Genomic DNA, 19,586 nt, shown 5'->3' with positions numbered 1-19,586 from the left:
CTCTCTCTCACAGGAGACCTGTACTCCCTTCTCTACCTCCGGAATCCCTTCCTGTGAGTTCCTTGTGACCGAGCCAGCCACCATCTGTACGCATGGGCTGGCCCCTTCTTGCTTCTCTAGCGATGTGGCTTTTTGGTCCACTGCATAAGAGGTCCTAGTGTCCGTCTCTGGCCCCGCTATGTTTAAGCGTAGCTTTTCTGCAAACGCCCCTTCTACACATGCAGCTTTACGCTACACTCTGTAGGAGATCCAAGTGTCTGTACCTGACCTCTCTACCTTAAGCGTGGGCTCTTTACATACACACTGCCTTTGCACCTCTTCCCCCATCCGAGGTACTCAACTTACAGCTTCCGGCTGCCAGACGTGTAGCCCCCTAACTATGGGTAGTATTTAAAGAATGTACTCACCCACCTTTTGGGAACACATCTCGCCGCCAGTCACTGGTGAGTACCCTGCTGTCATGGTGCCAAATTGTAAGAGAAATTTTCTGAGGTGTCCCACTGCGTGAACTGTATTTAGTTGACCTCACTCAACCAATACATAGCCTATGAAAGACAGTGTATAGTTAAAGAGTGAAAAGGAACTTATTTGCTAATGCATCAAGAGAGAGACACAGTCAATGAGGGTTGCCTGTCCTCTCTGAGCTAATCTCATGAATGTAAAATTGTTGTTATTCTGAAAAATTCAATATCCCGCCCAGCCTCATCAACCAGACTGGAGGGTCCAATTACAATATTACACATTATTACCTTAGCCAATAACGTTCCATCTGTCAACAGGAATAGTTCATTAGCTCATTGTCCCTGTAGGTCCTCCCCCATTACCTAGGAAACCTAACCCACGTCAATTCCAGTAATCAAGGCCATAGCTAACATCTGTGAATTTTAATTGGTGAAAGAAGTCATTCTCTACCCGAATCTGGCCTTTTCTTATCAGCTTAAGAGACTTCTCCAGCCTCGCTACCCATGAAGGAATCCACTCCCTTACATACCAGGTCTATTCAACTTGCTTTTGCCTATCCAAAAACAGGTAAAAGAAGCTGTCTTTCCATGCTCCATGGTATTAAAAGAAGTTGGTCTGTCTACCACTGTGTTTCCCATCATGCTGCATTCAGAAGGAAGTTGGCCAAGGCGCACAATGCATATATATTGAAAATACAGTTTAACCTTATAATACTTGGTTAATTTGTGGTTATGCAGGTTATAATACCTTTACAGTTTATGATATCTTTGCATATTTTGCACATTGTGAATTCTCACTATAGATAAGGCACTATTTAATTGCCTTAGCCTAGTTTGCGGTGGACAGAAAGGATCGAGCATGTGGACATAAAGAAAGAGGATGTGTTGGAACTATTGAATGGCATCAAGGTTGGTAAGTCGCCGGGACCGGATGGGATGTACCCCAGGTTACTGTGGGAGGCGAGGGAGGAGATTGCGGAGCCTTTGGCGATGATCTTTGCATCGTCGATGGAGACGGGAGAGGTTCCGGAGGATTGGAGGATTGCAGATGTGGTCCCTATATTCAAGAAAGGGAACAGGGACAGCCCGGGAAATTACCGACCGGTGAGTCTAACCTCAGTGGTTGGTAAGTTGATGGAGAGGATCCTGAGAGACAGAATTTATGATAATCTAGAGAAGTTTAGTATGATCAAAAGTAGTCAGCACGGCTTTGTCAAGGGCAGGTCGTGCCTTACGAGCCTGGTTGAGTTCTTTGAAAATGTGACCAAACACATTGACGAAGGAAGAGCGGTGGATGTGGTCTATATGGACTTCAGCAAGGCGTTCGATAAGGTCCCCCATGCAAGACTTCTTGAGAAAGTGAGAGGGCATGGGATCCAAGGGGCTGTTGCCTTGTGGATCCAGAACTGGCTTGCCTGCAGAAGGCAGAGAGTGGCTGTGGAGGGGTCTTTCTCTGCATGGAGGTCAGTGACCAGTGGAGTGCCCCAGGGATCTGTTCTGGGACCCTTGCTGTTTGTCATTTTCATAAATGACCTGGATGAGGAAGTGGAGGGATGGGTTGGTAAGTTTGCTGACGACACCAAGGTAGGTGGTGTTGTGGATAGTTTGGAGGGATGTCAGAAGTTGCAGCGAGACATAGATAGAATGCAAGACTGGGCGGAGAAGTGGCAGATGGACTTCAACCCGGATAAGTGTGTGGTGATCCATTTTGGCAGATCCAATGGGATGAAGCAGCAGTATAATATGAAGGGTACCATTCTTAGCAGTGTAGAGGATCAGAAGGACCTTGGGGTCCGGGTCCATAGGACTCTTAAATTGGCCTCGCAGGTGGAGGATGCGGTCAAGAAGGCGTACGGCGTACTGGCCTTCATTAATCGAGGGATTGAGTTTAGGAGTCGGGAGATAATGCTGCAGCTTTATAGGACCCTGGTTAGACCCCACTTGGAGTACTGCGCGCAGTTCTGGTCACCTCATTACAGGAAAGATGTTGAAGCCATTGAAAGGGTGCAGAGGAGATTTACAAGGATGTTGCCTGGATTGGGGGGCATGCCTTATGAGGATAGGTTGAGGGAGCTTGGTCTCTTCTCCCTGGAGAGACGAAGGATGAGAGGTGACCTGATAGAGGTTTACAAGATGTTGAGAGGTCTGGATAGGGTAGACTCTCAGAGGCTATTTCCAAGGGCTGAAATGGTTGCTACGAGAGGACACAGGTTTAAGGTGCTGGGGGGTAGGTACAGAGGAGATGTCAGGGGTAAGTTTTTCACTCAGAGGGTGGTGGGTGAGTGGAATCGGCTGACGTCGGTGGTGGTGGAGGCAAACTCGTTGGGGTCTTTTAAGAGACTTCTGGATGAGTACATGGGATTTAATGGGATTGAGGGCTATAGATAGGCCTAGAGGTGGGGATGTGATCGGCGCAACTTGTGGGCCAAAGGGCCTGTTTGTGCTGTGGCTTTCTATGTTCTATGTTCTATAGTAAAACTAAAATGAAGGGCCTCATACTAAGAATTCTATGCTACCCCCATCAGCGGACAAAGAGCTCTACCTTCCAGATGGAATTGCACGGAATAGGTACTTCCTGATGGAACTTCTGAGGCAAAGGCCAGGTTTGTGGCAAGGGGATTTGAAGAAAATTTAGGAGACCAGGAGTTAAGGGTGGATTCACCTATGGCAGGAAAGCTTATTTTAAAGATAGTCTTGGCTCTGATAGCTACCAGGGCCTAGGAATGCAAATCTATTGATATTAAAGCTGCCTATTTGCAGGGGCATCAGCTTCAGAGAGACATTTTTCTCAGTCCTCCTAAAGAGGCAGCTAACACAGAAGGGATACTCTGGAATTTAAATAAATGTGTGTATGGGCTAAATGATATGTTTAGTGTTAGGTACTTTTCGGTAAGGTCAGTTTTGTGAAAGTTAGGCTGTTGCCAGTTGAAAGCAGATCCTGTGATGTTTTACTGGCACTATGAAGGGAAACTTTCTGGTATCTTTATGATGCATGTCCGTGATTTTGAAGCTGTTGTAATTTCTGGGCTGAGGAAGGAATTCAGGCTTCAGGCGCTTTCAAATATATTGGGCTGGAAATTGGACAGACTGAGTCAGGTGTCACTTTACGTCAGCAATCTTATTTGGAGAGTTCGGCCCAATAGCAATTAGTCATGGTAGGACTTCACAAAAGGATGTGTTGGTTTCTAAGACGGAAAAAGAGGAACTCCGAAGTTTGATTGGGCAACTGAATTGGCTAGGTAGACAGTCCAGACCGAACACTAGTTTTGATGTCCTAGAGCTGAGTACAAAAATGAATGATCCTACAGTGGAAGACATAATAAGAGCAAACAAAATGAAAGCCAAACTAAAAATGCAGGAGTGTATTTTGAGGTTCCCGTTTGTGGTTGATCATAGGAACCTGAAACTCATAGTTTATAATGATGCATCCTATGCCAATTGGTGTGATGGGTTTTCAAGCACGGGAGGTTTTATAATCTTTCTTTTGGGGGAAAATGTTAAATGTTGCCCTTTTGTATGGGGAGACAAAGAAAATAAGGAGAATGGTAAAAAGGACATTGGCTGCCGAGACACGAAGCCTTGCAGAGGCAGTGGATATGGCCTTTTTCATATTCCAAATATTAACAGAAATTCTGGGGTCAGGGGATTTGGGTAAAATACCCATTGAGTGTCACATTGAAAATAAGTCCCTTTGGGAAAATGTACACTCCACAAAGAGTGTAAACGAGGAAAGGTTGAAGAGAGACATTGCCTGCTTAAAGCAAGTGTTGGACAAGGGGGAAATATCAAAAATTAAATGGGGTGACAGTAAGTATTAGTTGTCCAATTGTTTTACAAAGAGAGGGGCTAGTTCAAAGAAACTTTTGGACATTATTAAGGAAGGGCGTATCTTTCTGTGAATATATGTTTTTTTCTTTTCTTCAAGAAATGTATATGAAAAATGGGGGAAGGAGAAATAGAGTGTGTTTTATGTTTTCTGTTTTTTTTGTGGAATCAATATTCATCAAAATACTTTTTTTTCTCCAAGGAAGGGGAGACTGTTAGGAATGGGTTAATGGTTACCTTCCATTTAAGTTCTAAATTGGATGTTAATCATTTACTGGAAGTCACTGGGATATATAAAGAGGTTACAGGTGGCACTGGGTGTTGGGAGAGAATTATATGTGGTGTTGAATCAAAGAAATAAAAGTAGTTTATGAAGAAGCAGGACTCATGTCTCCTTTACTGAACTGCAACCGAGAGGCTCCTCCAGGCTGGTGGGAGTGAAAAGTGAGCACAAAGGTGCCCCTTTCGTGGTTCTGGGAGGGAAGGGACGGGATGAGAGGACTGGAATGGGAAATGGGTTGGACATGGTTGAGATTCCTGCCAACCACAGAAAGAAGACATGTCAGCAGCGCTGACTGGAAAGTGGATTTATTGGAACAGATGCGATGGAGGAAAAGGAACTGAGAGAATGGGACGGAGTCCTTACAGGACATGGAGTGTGAAGAGCTGTCATCAAAGTAGCTGTGGGAGTCAGTGGGCTTGTAATGGATACTGGTGGGCAGTCTATCACCAGAAATGGAAACAGAGAGATCAACGAAGGGAAGGGTAGTGTCGGAGATGGACCATGTGAAGGTGATAGAGGGATGGAAATTGGAAGCAAAATTGAGAAATTTCTCCAGGTCCAGACGAGAACATGAAGCACTAAACAGTCATTGATGTACTGGTAAAAGAATTATGGGAGGGTGCCGGAATAGGATTGCATCAAAGAATGTTCCACATATCCCATAAAGAGACCGGAAAAACTGGGATACATACAGATACCTACAGCCACAGCTTTTATTTGGAGGAAGTGAGACACGTTAAAGGAGAAATTGTTCAGTGGAAGGACAAGTTCAGGCAGCAGAGGAGAGTGGGGGTGGACGGGGATTGTTCAGGCCTTTGTTCAAGGAAGAAGCAGAGAGCCCTCAAACCATCCTGGTGGGGAATGGAGTTCTAGAGGGATTGAACATCCATGGTAAAGAGGAGGCAGTTATAGCCAGGGAACTGGATGACAGCTCTTCACACCCCCCATCCTGTAAGGACTCCATCCCATTTTCTCAGTTTCTTCGCCTCCGTCACTTATGTTCTGATGATGCTACTTTGCAAAACTGCTTTGTTATCATGTCTTCCTTTTTCCTTAATCGTGGTTTCCCATCCAATGTGGTTGACAGGGCTCTCAAATGTGTCCAACCCATCTCCCGCACCATGGCACGTACCCCTTCCCCTTTCTCCCAGAACCAGGATCGGGTACTCCTTATCCTTGCCCAGGACAAGGACTTGGACACATCTGCTTCGCACTCGTCAGAATCCAACTTGTTTAGCATTCAAGATTTTCTCCACCTCTGGCTCTGTCTGGTGTAAGATGTTAGCCCTCAATGTTGAGTGACAGGATGTAGAGAGTGGTCTGATGTTGAGGGATCTACAGGAATTCATGTCGCTGGTGGTTTTAGTTGTGGTTTATTGGGGATTTTGGGAACTCAGTTTGCTGCATTCAGTTTACTTGTAGGATCGTTGACTTCCCTGGGTTTTATCACGTATTGGCGGGTGGTGTGATGTGAATGCTGATCCAGGGCCACCCAATGGCCCCTGCAACTACATTCTCCAACAAGATGGAAGACCCTCCCCACATTGACCCTGTCAAGGTCCCTCTGGATCATATATATTTTAATCAAGTCGCCTCTCACTCTTCTAAACTCAAGCCGATACAACTCTAGCCTGTCCAGCTTTTCCTCATAAGACAACCCACTCAATCCAGCTATTGGTTTACCAAACCTTCACTCAACTGCTTCCAATGTATTTATGTCCTTCCCTAAATAAGGAGACCAATACCGTGCCATGAAGATTTAGATGAGGCCACTGAGTGTAACACGTCCAAGTTTGCGGATGCTATAAAAGCAAATCACTGCGGATGCTGGAATCTGAAACCAAAAGAGAAAATGCTGGAAAATCTCAGCAGGTCTGGCAGCATCTGTAAGGAGAGAAAAGAGCTGATGTTCCCAGTCCAGATGACCCTTTGTCAAAGATAAAAGGCAGAGAAAGTGGGAGATATTTATACTGCAGGGTGAGGGAATGAAAGATAAGTCATAGCCACAGAAACCAGGGGAAAGGCTGCTAATGGCAGCCCATAGAGAGAATAAAGAGTGTGAATGGCTAAGCGGCAGAGAAGCTGAAAGCAGAGAGTACGCTGTGACAGATGGAGATGTGGTGGAGGGGGTAATGGATGGGAGAGAGGTAAAATTGAGAAAAAGGGGAAAAGGAGAAGCAAAGGGGGAGGCTCATCTTCTATTTTCTGTTCCTTTTAGCTCTGAAAAAGGGTCATCTGAACTCGGAACGTCGGCTTTTTTCTCTCCTTACAGATGCTGCCCAACCTGCTGAGATTTTCCAGAATTTTCTCTTTTGTTTGCTGATGCTACAAAGTTAGTTTAGAAAGTAAGTGGTAAGAAGGAAGCAAAGAAACTGAGAAGAATGTAGACACATTGGGTGAGTGGGCAAGAACATGGAAGGATGGTTGGAAAAACTAAAAGCAGAATATTTTTTGAACAGCGAGAGGCTGGGAACCTTCGTGTCCTTGAACATGAATCATAAAGTTAGAATGCAGGTACATGAATTAGGAAAGAAAATGATGGGGATGATTCTCTGGCCCCGCGAGCACAGGTGCAAATCCCATTATCGCCGCTCACTCTTGCGAGAGGGGCCACAATGATGGGGAGATCTCATTTTGAGATTCTCCCTGTCCCTGGCCAGTGATGTACTCACGTCCAGTGAGGGCATGAACCAGATTCGCATGTACTAATGATGATTTACATATTAACAATCGGCTTTAAGCTGAATTCTCTGGGAATGTCAAATGCTCCCACATGCTAGCGGGAATTACTATTAGTATCCGAAAATGGGGACCCATCACGATGACCACACCCAGGGGTGCAGAGGCCATTGCAACCAACGGTGATCAGGGCATTGCCCCGGCACCCTGGAACTTTCCACAGCACCCTGACACCCCGGCCCCCACTGTGTCAACCTGACATGGCAGGGCCAACCTGACAGAGCCTAACTGGCATTGTCCCATTGGCACTGCAAAGGGGTGGCGCCTGGAGGAGACAGTGCCTGAAGATGGGGGTCCTTTGGCAATCCCATAGCGGAGTCTCACTCATGTGAGCAGCATTGAGGCAGGGGCATGATACGAGCTTTGAGGGGTTGTTAGACACCGCTGTTGGGTGTGGAGCAGGGCCTGATGCCAGACATTGGGGAGGGGGGGAAGGGGAAGGGGGGACGCTGAACCTGGATTAAGGAGGTAGTGGACCATTAGACCCACCAGCGTCTATAGATCCTGCGCCTCTCATTCACTGCGAAAAACACACCCAACCTCCAAAAAAATGACCAAGTGGAGGAGTATTGTGATCCGGATTGTGCTGAACCACCTGTCAAGAATTGTACCATGTTTCCTGCTGGAGAATTGTGCCTGCTGGAGAATTGTATAGGAATATGGAAAATGTAAAGAAGCCTTTTGGCAATTATACCAGGCATTGGTGATGCCACCCTATTACCAAGGGATTTTAGTATAAATGTAAATAAGTATTCCAATAATTTTATCGGGTATTTGTGAGGGCAGATCGAAAGCTGTGTGCACAGGTCTGGTCTCCCTACATTAGAAAGGATATTGTTGCCTGAGAAGATGTACAACAAAGATTCGCTAGATTGGTTCAGGAAAAGGTCATTGAGGGAAAGGGGAAACTGCAGAAAGGTGGAGCTAAGGTGAAAGGTCAACCACGGTCTTGCTGATTGGCAGAGTCAGCTGGGAGGACCAACAGGCCTACTCCGGATTCTATTTTTTATTTTCTGATGCGCTTTTTTTCAAAGTGAAGCCATGGAAAACTTTGGAACTTTATAAAGGAAATCTTAGTATTGGTTAGTGAAAAGTTGTGTCGCTGGGTCAATAATTAAGAACATAAGAACATAAGAAATAGGAGCAGGAGTAGGCCATCTAGCCCTCGACCTGCCCCGCCATTCAATAAGATCATGGCTGATCTGAAGTGGATCAGTTCCACTTACCCGCCTGATCCCTATAACCCCTAATTCCCTTACTGATCAGGAATCCATCTATCCGTGATTTAAACAGATTCAACGAGGTAGCCTCCACCACTTCAGTGGGCAGAGAATTCCAGAGATTCACCACCCTCTGAGAGAAGAAGTTCCTCCTCAACTCTGTCCTAAACTGACCCCCCTTTATTTTGAGGCTGTGCCCTCTAGTTCTGGTTTCCTTTCTAAGTGGAAAGAATCTCTCCACTTCTACCCTATCCAACCCCTTCATTATCTTATATGCCTCTATAAGATCACCCCTCAGCCTTCTAAACTCCAACGAGTACAAACCTAATCTGCTCAATCTCTCAGTAAGTGTATCTTTTAATACAAGTCGGAATTTATTGTTGTTTAAATAATGCTTTTTGAGATGACTAGAATGTTACATTGATCCAAAAGTGTCACCTATCTATGTAACTCCTTTGATTTTTATGGCAGGTTAACAATACATTCCACGAGGTCTGGTATGACGATCCAGAGAGCATCTCGTTAAGGTCAACGATCGTAAGGAAATTAAATCTCGGTGGTGTAGGTGCCTGGTTTGGAAATAGCCTAAATTACAGTGTTAATCTAATAGCAGCAATGCAAACTGAAGAAATGTGGAATGCTCTGTACCCTGTAAGAAGAAAATTGAGAAATTGAATAATTTAATCTGCATATGATGTCATTCATTTTGCTAGAAAATGCAACAGAAAATGAGATTGCTTCCAACATTAATAAATAAACTCATACAGATCTGGTGAACTGATTTAACATTGTAGTTAATGAGTGAATTCCTAATCGATGGACAGCAAATTTACTAATATGATTAGCACGACAAGATCTGGTCACTTCATCTGAACATACGACTATACCAATAGAAGCAAAGTAGGCCATTCGGCCCATTGAACCTGCTCCGCGATTCAATAAGATTATGTCCGATCTGTTTGTGTTGAGTTCCATTTTCCCCATGTAACCCCGATAACCTTTGATTCCTTTGTGTAACAAGAATTGATCTATCTGTGCCAGCCTTAAAAATATTCAGCGATCCCTGAGACAGAGGGGGCAATCTTACCGGTCGATCAGCGTGGCAAGCTGGTACAGTCGGTTCAGAGGCGAAAAACCGAGTTCATGCCTGATTTCTCACCTCTCGCAGTGTAATCGGGACCGTTCTGCCGTCGTAATCAGCCTCACACGCGGGAAGAGCGCAAGGCTGATTTAGATATGTATGAACTGATTTTAATATGATTTGTGAGTCCTAGATGCAGTCATCTGGGCTCACTTGCCTTAACAACCCTCCCGTGGATGTCCTCACCAGTGAAGATCACGTATGGTCCCCACCAGCAGGGAGCTGATGTGCTGGCCTCGCTAATTTGATTTGATTTGATTTATTATTGTCACATGTATTAGTTTTCAGTAAGAAATATTGAGGGGCTATTGTCCCGTCCTGCTGTGCTAAAATATTAGCGCAGCGAGCTGGGAGATTTAGGTAGCGCCCGATTTGTGGGAGTTTGGCTCCGAGGACATCACCCAGTGCCAGGTATCCGGCGCCATCAGCACCATGCCAGGAATAGGCACGGAGCCCCACAATTCATTTCAATTATAATTTAAATATACTTCAAATGCGATGAGCAGGTCCTGAACTGAAAGCTGCAGGCCCACTAGTATCGCCCCCCCCCCCTGCCAGGAGCATTTCACTCCAGCATGGTTTACAGCAGCTCCCCACTTTCGGGCAACTGGCAGCCCAACCCTGCTGGAGTGAAGAAGGGTAATCAGGCCCACCAAGAGAACTGGCCACTGGGGGGATGCCACCTGGGCATTGGCACCATGGCAGTGCCAGTCTTCCCCCCTGGAACTGCGCAAGGGGCAAAGTGCCAATGCCTCGGGGCACCTTGGCACTGCACACCAGGCATCAGGTAGTGCCAAGGTGGAAGGGTCTAAAGGGACAGAGCCTGATGGGCCTGGTGTCCGGCTGCCACTCTGCAGTTGGGTTCGGTGTGAGGGAGGAAGGCCAGCGATTGGAGCTGGCTATTGGGATGGGGGGCAGCTTGCTGGGGGGAGGGGGGGCGGTCAGGGTTGTGGGGGGGGGGGTATCAGTATAGCTGGGGGCAGGGGGGTGTTGGCACTGCGTTGGGGGGGGAGGTACTGGAGAATGGCTAGACCGGGAGGAGCGGGAGATGGTCAAGGCTGGACCAGGGATGTTCGGGAGGCCAGCAATCGGGCTGTGAGGGGTTGAGAGAGCCAGTGTTGTAGGATTGCATGGCTGGCCAGTGATCGGGAGGCCGGAATAGAATAATAGAATCATAGAAACCCTACAGTGCAGAAAGAGGCCATTTGGCCCATCGAGTCTTCACCGACCACAATCCCACCCAGGCCCTACCCCCATATCCCTACATATTTACCCGCTAATCCTTCTAAGCTACGCATCTCAGGACTCTAAGGGGCAATTTTTATCACGGCCAATCAACCTAACCCGCACATCCTTGGACTGTGGGAGGAAACCTGAGCACCCGGAGGAAACCCACACAGACACGAAGAGAATGTGCAAACTCCACACAGACAGTGACCCAAGCCAGGAATCGAACCCAGGTCCCTGGAGCTGTGAAGCAGCAGTGCCAACCACTGTGCTACCGTGCCGCCCAGATGGGGGCTACTGCGCATGCGCCGATCTTGACACTGACAGATCGGTGCATGCACAAGGGCTCACTCTCCGCTGTGCTTCCGGCCTCTCCAGCGGGAATAGGCCTTGCCCACTGTCCAGAGTGATTCACACTGATGCACTTTGCAGTGCACAGAGCGTGGGAGATTCTTCTCTGAACTCCCACTGAAAAAAAACAATGAGATTTACTCCAGTTTTCAAGTGAATTCAACACTTAGAATTTTTTTGGGAGAATCGCCCCGATTATTTCTTGCGCGCTATACAGACAAAGCATACCATACATAGAGAAGGAAAGGAGAGAGTGCAGAATGTACTGTTACAGTCATAGCTAGGGTGCGAGGTAGGTTCATTCAAAAGTCTGATGGCAGCAGGGAAGAAGCTGTTCTTGAGTCGATTGTGCGTGTCCTCAGACTTTTGTATCTTTTCCCTGATGGAAGAAGGTGGAAGAGAGAATGTCCAGGGTGCATGAGGTCCTTACTTATGTTGGCTACTTTTCCAAGGCTGTGGGAAATGTAGACAGTGTCAGTGGTGGGAGGCTGGTTTGAGTGATGGACTGGGCTTCATTCACAACTATTTGTAGTTTCTTGCGGTCTTCGACAAAGCAGGAGCCATACCAAGCTGTGATACAACCAGAAAGAATGTTTTCTGTGGTGCATCTGTAAAAGTTGGTGAGAGTATTAGCTGACATGCCAAATTTCCTTAGTCTTCTGAGAAAGTAGATGCATCAGTGGGCTTTTTTAAATGTAGCGTTGGCATGGAGGGACCATGACAGGTTTTTGGTGATCTGGACATGTAAAACCTTGAAGCTCTCGACCATTTCTACTTTGCCTCCATTGATGTAGACAGGGGCATGTCCTCCACGATGCTTCCTGAAGTCGATGGCTATCTCCATCGTTTTGTTAACATTAAGGGAGACATTATTGTTGTCGCACCAGTTCACCAGTTTCTTCGTCTCTTTCCTGTATTACGCCTCATCATTGTTTGTGGACCAACCCACTATGGTGGTGTCATCAGCAAAAATGCAACTTCAGCTGGTGGGACAGGAGGGCATTGAAGCCTCATAGGTCATCGGGGGCAAGGGCATGCAGTGCCCCTTGAGCAGTACCAGCCTGGCACTGCCAGTGTGGCACTCTGGCACTGCAGCATTGCACCTTGGCAGGCCCCACTGTCCACCCTGGCACTGCCCTCCACGAACCAGACATTGGCAAGGGGTGGGCATACAGGGTGTAAAGCGGACGGGCCCATGATGGGGGATGGGTCAATGACATGGAGACGGGGGGATGCACTCCGACACAGGGATCGGCCGGGACGGCGATTGGCAAGGTGAGATTATTTTCCCTGGGGATCGGCAGGAGCAATGATTGGCAGGGAGGGATGCTCTCCATCATGGATTGGTTGGGGCAACGTTCAGCCGGGGGATGTGGAAACTCTGCCTCGGAGATCGGCCAGGGAGGGTGGGAATGGGGCCAGCGATCAGCCAATGAGGGAGCATGTCCAGGGGCAAATGGGAGCAATGTCCGGGGTGGGGTGGAGTGATTGTACACAGTGCACTGGAAGATCAGGGCACATGGGCAATGGCACCACTACAGCTCAGCAGCCAATTTCCTGACATGAATAGGCTCTGCCCACTCCCCCTGCTGGTGAGAATCACACATTGTTGCATCTTTTATTCTAAGTGCCATACTATTGCGTCTGGGAGTGAGCCCAAAAATGGGTGTGATTCTCTTCTGTTTTCACACTCTTTTGGCACTTAGATTGCCCACAGAGAGTTCCAAAGTCACATAAACATCAGTGAGCTTTGTGCACTAGCAGTGGGAGTGAACTCACCCTGAGTGTGAAACAACCAGCGTGAGTGTGGGTCTTGGAATTTGGGACACATTGGGAATTCAGTGTAGAGGGGAAAGAGGTGCTTTTTGCTTTTGTTCCTTTCATAGAAACCCTACAGTACAGAAAGAGGCCATTCGGCCCATCGAGTCTGCACCGACCACAACCCCACCCAGGCCCTACCCCCATATCCACCCACTAATCCCTCTAACCTACACATCTCAGGACACTAAGGGCAATTTTTTTTTTTAGCCTGGCCAATCAACCTAGCCCGCACATCTTTGGACTGTGGGAGGAAACCGGAGTACCCGGAGGAAACCCACGCAGACACGAGGAGAATGTGCAAACTCCACACAGACAGTGACCCAAGCCGGGAATCGAACCCAGGTCCCTGGAGCTGTGAAGCAGCAGTGCTAACCACTGTGCTACCGTGCCGCCCTTTGTTTTCTAATTTCTTAAATCTTCAGAGTGGTCTTGCCCTGCTGTAGCAGGAGAGGCTATAAGGGTGGGAGCAGACTGGTGGAGAGGCTGGATAAGTATTTCCTACATTAATCACTTATAATTTCTAAGGTCTTTCTGTGGTTAATAATTTGTATGGGCTATATTCTATAATAACACAGATCAGGAAAGAGGGGCCCCAGAGTAATTGATATTCTTTGATTTTAAGCATCTTCCAAAGGTTTAATTTAAAGGTCGTGGCTGGATATCACAAAGCTGTGAGGTGCTCTCAGTGTTCAATGTGGGAAACCAGGAACATTTGCTGTGCTCGGCATGTGTGCAGCAAGGTGGTCAAACACTGGTTTATCGTGAAATTAGAAATAATAGTCGATCCGAGCAAGAAAGAAAGACCGTTACAATCCAGGTCAGAAACTCCAAGGTATTTTCTGTAGTCATCCTGGATCAAGTTTTGCGGTTTGAATTTGGTTAAACATGAGATGTTTCACTCCAGGTATGATTCAAATGACCCGCAAGGGAGCTTTTCTCAAACAAACTTTATTTGTGAACACAGTTAACATAGAAAGAAAATGAACAATATTTTTACCAATTAGAAACAAGAAAAAACACAACCATGTTATTGTATAAATCTTACAGCTAAATCCCATTCCAACCAAACAAACCCCATAAACAAGCACCTCTACTCCAGGTTTATCACAGAAATCAAGGATGCTCACTCAATGCTGGAACTTAGTCCTTTGGTTGAAACTCTGACTTCCCAGCCTTGTAACTTCCAGCAGACCTCGAGGTAGAGATGATGCCATTGCTGACCTCTAGTTTCTCTCAGCAAACCACAGGGAGAGAGAGAGGGAACATTGCATCCAGCCTGAAATGTAAACACCTTCCAACCTAAAAGCAGCAGCCAGCAGACCAAAACTAAAGTAAGAACTGGTCACCTCAATCATTCTTCCTCCAACAATTCAGGACCATAAAAAAATCCCAGAAAATATCTGAGGCTCAGAGTAAAAATAAACAAAACCCCATTTCAACCATTGAAGCAACAGTAAAAGAACTTCTAAGCAGGCAGCCGGTGCCACAATGAAAAATAAACAGAGCTTGCTCACAAACTTCAGAGAACATGATTTTAAAAAATACATTTCTTAAAGCTAGAGTAACGTCACACCTGCCCCTTCAGGAAAAAGTGAAAAAGGAAGAAAAAAAATTCAAAGATGGTTTCATTATTCAAACCCTTTCACTTTCACACGACTAGTACTCTACAATAAATATACATACATTTTACAAAATCAGAACATGCAGACAAAACAGTAATATAGTCCATTTCAGTCCTTGGTTTCCAACATTGAACACTCCTCCTTACTGTGTCACATTAATCAGAAGGGGACCAATATCCTGGGGGGTAAATTTGCTAAGGCCATGCAGGGAGGTTTAAACTGATTCGGGGGGGGGGGAGGGATCCTGAGTAGTGGGGCTGAAAGTGAGGGATGCATGGATGGGGACTGCAATGCACGGCATTGCAGAGGTGGGGTGGAGCAGGGTTTGAAATGTGTATACTTCAATGCCAGGAGTATTCGCAATAAAGTGGGTGAACTTGCAGCGTGGATCAGTACCTGGGACTTCGATGTTGTGGCTATTTCAGAGACATGGATAGAGCAGGGGCAGGAATGGATGCTGCAGGTCCCGGGGTTCAAATGTTTTAGTCGAAGTAGGGAAGGAGGTAGAAGAGGGGGAGGGGTAGCATTATTGGTCAGAGATTGTATCACAGTGTCAGAGAGGAGGTTTGATGAGGACTTATCTGTTGAGGTAGTATGGGCGGAGATTAGAAATAGGAGAGGAGAGGTCACCCTGTTGGGAGTCTTTTATAGACCTCCTAAAAGTTCTAGAGAGGTTGAGGAAAGGATTGCGGAGTCAATCCTGCTTAGGAGTGAAAGTAATAGGGCAATTGTTATGGGGGATTTTAACTTGACTAATATTGACTGGAATTGTTATAGCTCTAGCTCGTTAGAGGGGTCAGTTTTTGTTCAAAGCGTGCAGGAAGGTTTTTTGACTCAGTATGTAGACAGGCCAACTAGAGGTGAGGCTATATTGGATCTGGTGCTGGGAAATGAGCCAGACCAGGTGCTAGACTTGGAAGTTGGTGTGCATTTTGGTGATAGTGACCACAATTCGGTTACGTTCACCTTAGTGATGGAAAGGGATAGGCATGAACCTCGGGCCAGTGGTTTTAGCTGGGGGAAGGGTAATTATGAGGCTATTAGGAGAGAATTAGGAAACATAGGTTGGACTAGGAGATTACAGGGACTGGGAACGTCCGACATGTGGAGTTTTTTCAAGGAGCAGCTACTGCGAGTCTGTGATAGCTATGTCCCTGTCAGGCAAGGAGGAATTGGTAGGGCTAGGGAACCGTGGTGCACCAAAAAAGTTTCTTTGTTGGTTAAAAAGAAAAAGGAGGCTTATGTTCGGATGAGACGTGAGCACTCGGGTAGTGCACTAGAAAGCTTTAGATTGGCTAAGAGGGAGTTGAAGAGCGAGCTTAGAAGGGCTAAAAGGGGACATGAGAAGACTTTGGCGGATAGGGTTAAAGAGAATCCTAAGGCGTTCTATAGGTATGTCAAGAACAGAAGGTTGGTTAGGGCAAGTTTAGGGCCAGTTATAGATGGCAGAGGGAAGTTATGTGTGGAACCGGAGGAGATTGGTGAAGCATTGAACCAATATTTCTCTTCGGTGTTCACGCAAGGGGACATGAATATAGCTGAGGAGGACACTGGGTTGCAAGGGAGTAGAATAGACAGTATTACAGTTGATAAGGAGGATGTGCAGGATATTCTGGAGGGTCTGAAAATAGATAAATCCCCTGGTCCGGATGGGATTTATCCAAGGATTCTCTGGGAGGCAAGAGAAGTGATTGCAGAGCCTCTGGCTCTGATCTTCAGGTCGTCGTTGGCCTCTGGTATAGTACCAGAAGATTGGAGGTTAGCGAATGTTGTCCCATTGTTTAAGAAGGGGAACAGAGACTTCCCCGGGAATTATAGACCGGTGAGTCTCACTTCTGTTGTCGGCAAGATGTTGGAAAAAATTATAAGGGATAGGATTTATAGTTATTTGGAGAGTAATGAATTGATAGGTGATAGTCAGCATGGTTTTGTGGCAGGTAGGTCGTGCCTTACTAACCTTATTGAGTTTTTTGAGAAAGTGACCAAGGAGGTGGATGGGGGCAAGGCAGTGGACGTGGTATATATGGATTTTAGTAAGGCGTTTGATAAGGTTCACCATGGAAGGCTTCTGCAGAAAATGCAGATGTATGGGATTGGGGGTGATCTAGGAAATTGGATCAGGAATTGGCTAGCGGATAGGAAACAGAGGGTGGTGGTTGATAGTAAATATTCATCATGGAGTGCGGTTACAAGTGGTGTACCTCAGGGATCTGTTTTGGGGCCACTGCTGTTTGTAATATTTATTAATGATCTGGATGAGGGTATAGTTGGGTGGATTAGCAAATTTGCTGATGACACCAAAGTCGGTGGTGTGGTAGACAGTGAGGAAGGGTGTCGTAGTTTGCAGGAAGACTTAGACAGGTTGCAAAGTTGGGCCGAGAGGTGGCGGATGGAGTTTAATGCGGAGAAGTGTGAGGTAATTCACTTTGGTAGGAATAACAGATGTGTTGAGTATAGGGCTAACGGGAGGACTTTGAATAGTGTGGAGGAGCAGAGGGATCTAGGTGTATGTGTGCATAGATCCCTGAAAGTTGGGAATCAAGTAGATAAGGTTGTTAAGAAGGCATATGGTGTCTTGGCGTTTATTGGTAGGGGGATTGAATTTAGGAGTCGTAGCGTTATGTTGCAACTGTACACAACTCTGGTGCGGCCGCACTTGGAGTACTGTGTGCAGTTCTGGTCCCCACATTACAGGAAGGATGTGGAGGCTTTGGAGAGGGTGCAGAGGAGGTTTACCAGGATGTTGCCTGGTATGGAGGGGAGATCCTATGAGGAGAGGCTGAGGGATTTGGGATTGTTTTCGCTGGAAAGGCGGCGGCTAAGAGGGGATCTTATTGAAACATATAAGATGATTAGAGGTTTAGATAGGGTGGATAGTGATAGCCTTTTTCCTCTGATGGAGAAATCCAGCACGAGGGGGCATGGCTTTAAATTGAGGGGGGGTAGTTATAGAACCGATGTCAGGGGTAGGTTCTTTACCCAGAGGGTGGTGAGGGATTGGAATGCCCTGCCAGCATCAGTAGTAAATGCGCCTAGTTTGGGGGCGTTTAAGAGATCCGTAGATAGGTTCATGGACGAAAAGAAATTGGTTTAGGTTGGAGGGTCACAGTTTTTTTTTTAACTGGTCGGTGCAACATCGTGGGCCGAAGGGCCTGTTCTGCGCTGTAATGTTCTATGTTCTATGTTCTATGTTCTATTTGTGACGAAGTATCGGCAATCACACTCTCACTTCCTGACACATATATAATTTTACAATTAAATGGCTGCAATAATAGACTCCATCGTAACAGTCTGGCATTTTTATTTTTAAATTTCTCCAAAAACTTCAACAGATTGCAATCAGTATACACAATCATCTCAGATCAATTACTGGCAACATAAATGTTAAGATGTTGCAAAGCCAGCACCAAACTCAAGTCTCTTTTTCAATCGTTGAATATTTCTTCTGATGATCATTCAATTTGTTGGAAAAAATACCCAATAGGCTGCTCTATTCTTTCATCATCTTCTTGTAACATCATGACACCAAGGCCCACATCACTCACATCAATGGCCAACTTGAATGGTTTTGTGTAAATTGGGGTGGCCAATAGAGGGGCAGTGGTTAACACAGCCTTCAGGCTGTCAAATGCCTGTTGACACTTTGCCGTCCACTGAAATTTGCTTTGCTTCTTCAACAAGTCAGTCAGTGGAGCAGCCACGCTGCTAAACTTCGGCACAAATTTCTGGTTAAAAGCCATGCAGGCCCAGAAATCTCATTACTTCCTTCTTGTCAATGGTATAGGGAACTCCCCAATAACATTTGTTTTCACGTCCTGGGGGCCATCTGTCCATGTCCAAACGTATGGCTAAGAAACGTGATTTGGGCTTTTCCAAACTCACTATTAGCCAGGTTTACCACCAAGCCCGCCTCCTGAAGTTGATCAAATAATTCCGCCAGGCGCGGTATGGCTAAAAGTCACCGGACCGCCTATGTACACAGTTGGATAACCCTGAAATGACCTTGTTGGTTAATCTTTTAAATTTGGCTGGGATATTTTTCATTCCAAATGGCAGAACTGTGAACTGCTACAAACCACCTGGTGTCGCGAAAGCTGAAAATTTTCTTCACCCTTTTGGCTAAAGGTACCTGCCAGTGAGCTTTGAGTAAATCCAGTTTGGAGATAAGAATTGATTGCCCCCCCTTCTCACTGCAGTCCTCCAACCGAGGAAAATGATATGAGTCTGGTTTTGTAACTGCATTAACTTTAACAATCACTGGGTACCAGCTAATTTTGGTACAATCACTATGGGTGAGCTCCACTTGCTGCAGCTCACTTCAATTTTGTCATTTTTAAGCGTACTTTCAATCTCCTTTTCAACCTGTGACAAGTTAAGAGGGTTAAGTCTATAAGGATGTTGTTTAATTGGAACAGCATTTCCCATATCGACATCATGTATAACCATTCTAGTACTTCCCAGCATGTGCCCACATAAATGTCCATGTGATTCTAATAACTCTTTCAGGTCAATTCGATTTTCCTCTGGAAGACGACTCAATAATTTTATTCCAATTTCTAATAACTTCCTCATTGTCCAATTTACTTTGAAGAATGTCCAATTCAGAATAATCTGGATTTGGTTCTTCACTCTGAGTTATAACCACTAAAACATCCTCCTTCTGCTCTCTTTTCCTATCAAAATACCTCCTAAGCATTTTTGCATGTCACAGTGCGAGTTTTCCTTCTATCTGGCGTTCTTATCAAATAATTCCCCTCACTCGGCCCACTAAACCTTTTAATCCTCTTCTCTTCCACATAGGTTCTCACTACATCAGGAAATTAATTTTTAAACTCCTCCAAAATAATCATTTCTCTAAGAGTTTCATACATCTGGTCTATTTTCAAAGCTCTTATC

At 45.9% G+C, this 19,586-nt stretch overlaps 1 protein-coding gene across 1 annotated transcript in view; it reads left to right on the top strand.

Annotated features, from left to right (window-relative positions):
* The window catches only part of LOC144497785 (di-N-acetylchitobiase-like), a 41,254-nt gene extending 23,115 nt beyond the window's left edge, over positions 1-18,139 (top strand). Inside the window, exons 5-7 of the mRNA XM_078219222.1 lie at positions 9,000-9,179; positions 9,803-9,868; positions 18,023-18,139. Coding sequence (XP_078075348.1) covers positions 9,000-9,179; positions 9,803-9,868; positions 18,023-18,139 — 363 coding nt within the window. The remainder of the gene's footprint in view (positions 1-8,999; positions 9,180-9,802; positions 9,869-18,022) is intronic.
* Positions 18,140-19,586: the final 1,447 nt, after the last annotated feature.

The sequence above is a fragment of the Mustelus asterias genome, chromosome 8 (assembly GCF_964213995.1).
Source record: "Mustelus asterias chromosome 8, sMusAst1.hap1.1, whole genome shotgun sequence".
In the NCBI taxonomy this organism is placed as follows: Eukaryota; Metazoa; Chordata; class Chondrichthyes; order Carcharhiniformes; family Triakidae; genus Mustelus; species Mustelus asterias.
The sequence above is the reverse complement of the archived record's forward strand: the minus strand, read 5'-3'. Positions and strand labels throughout refer to the sequence as shown.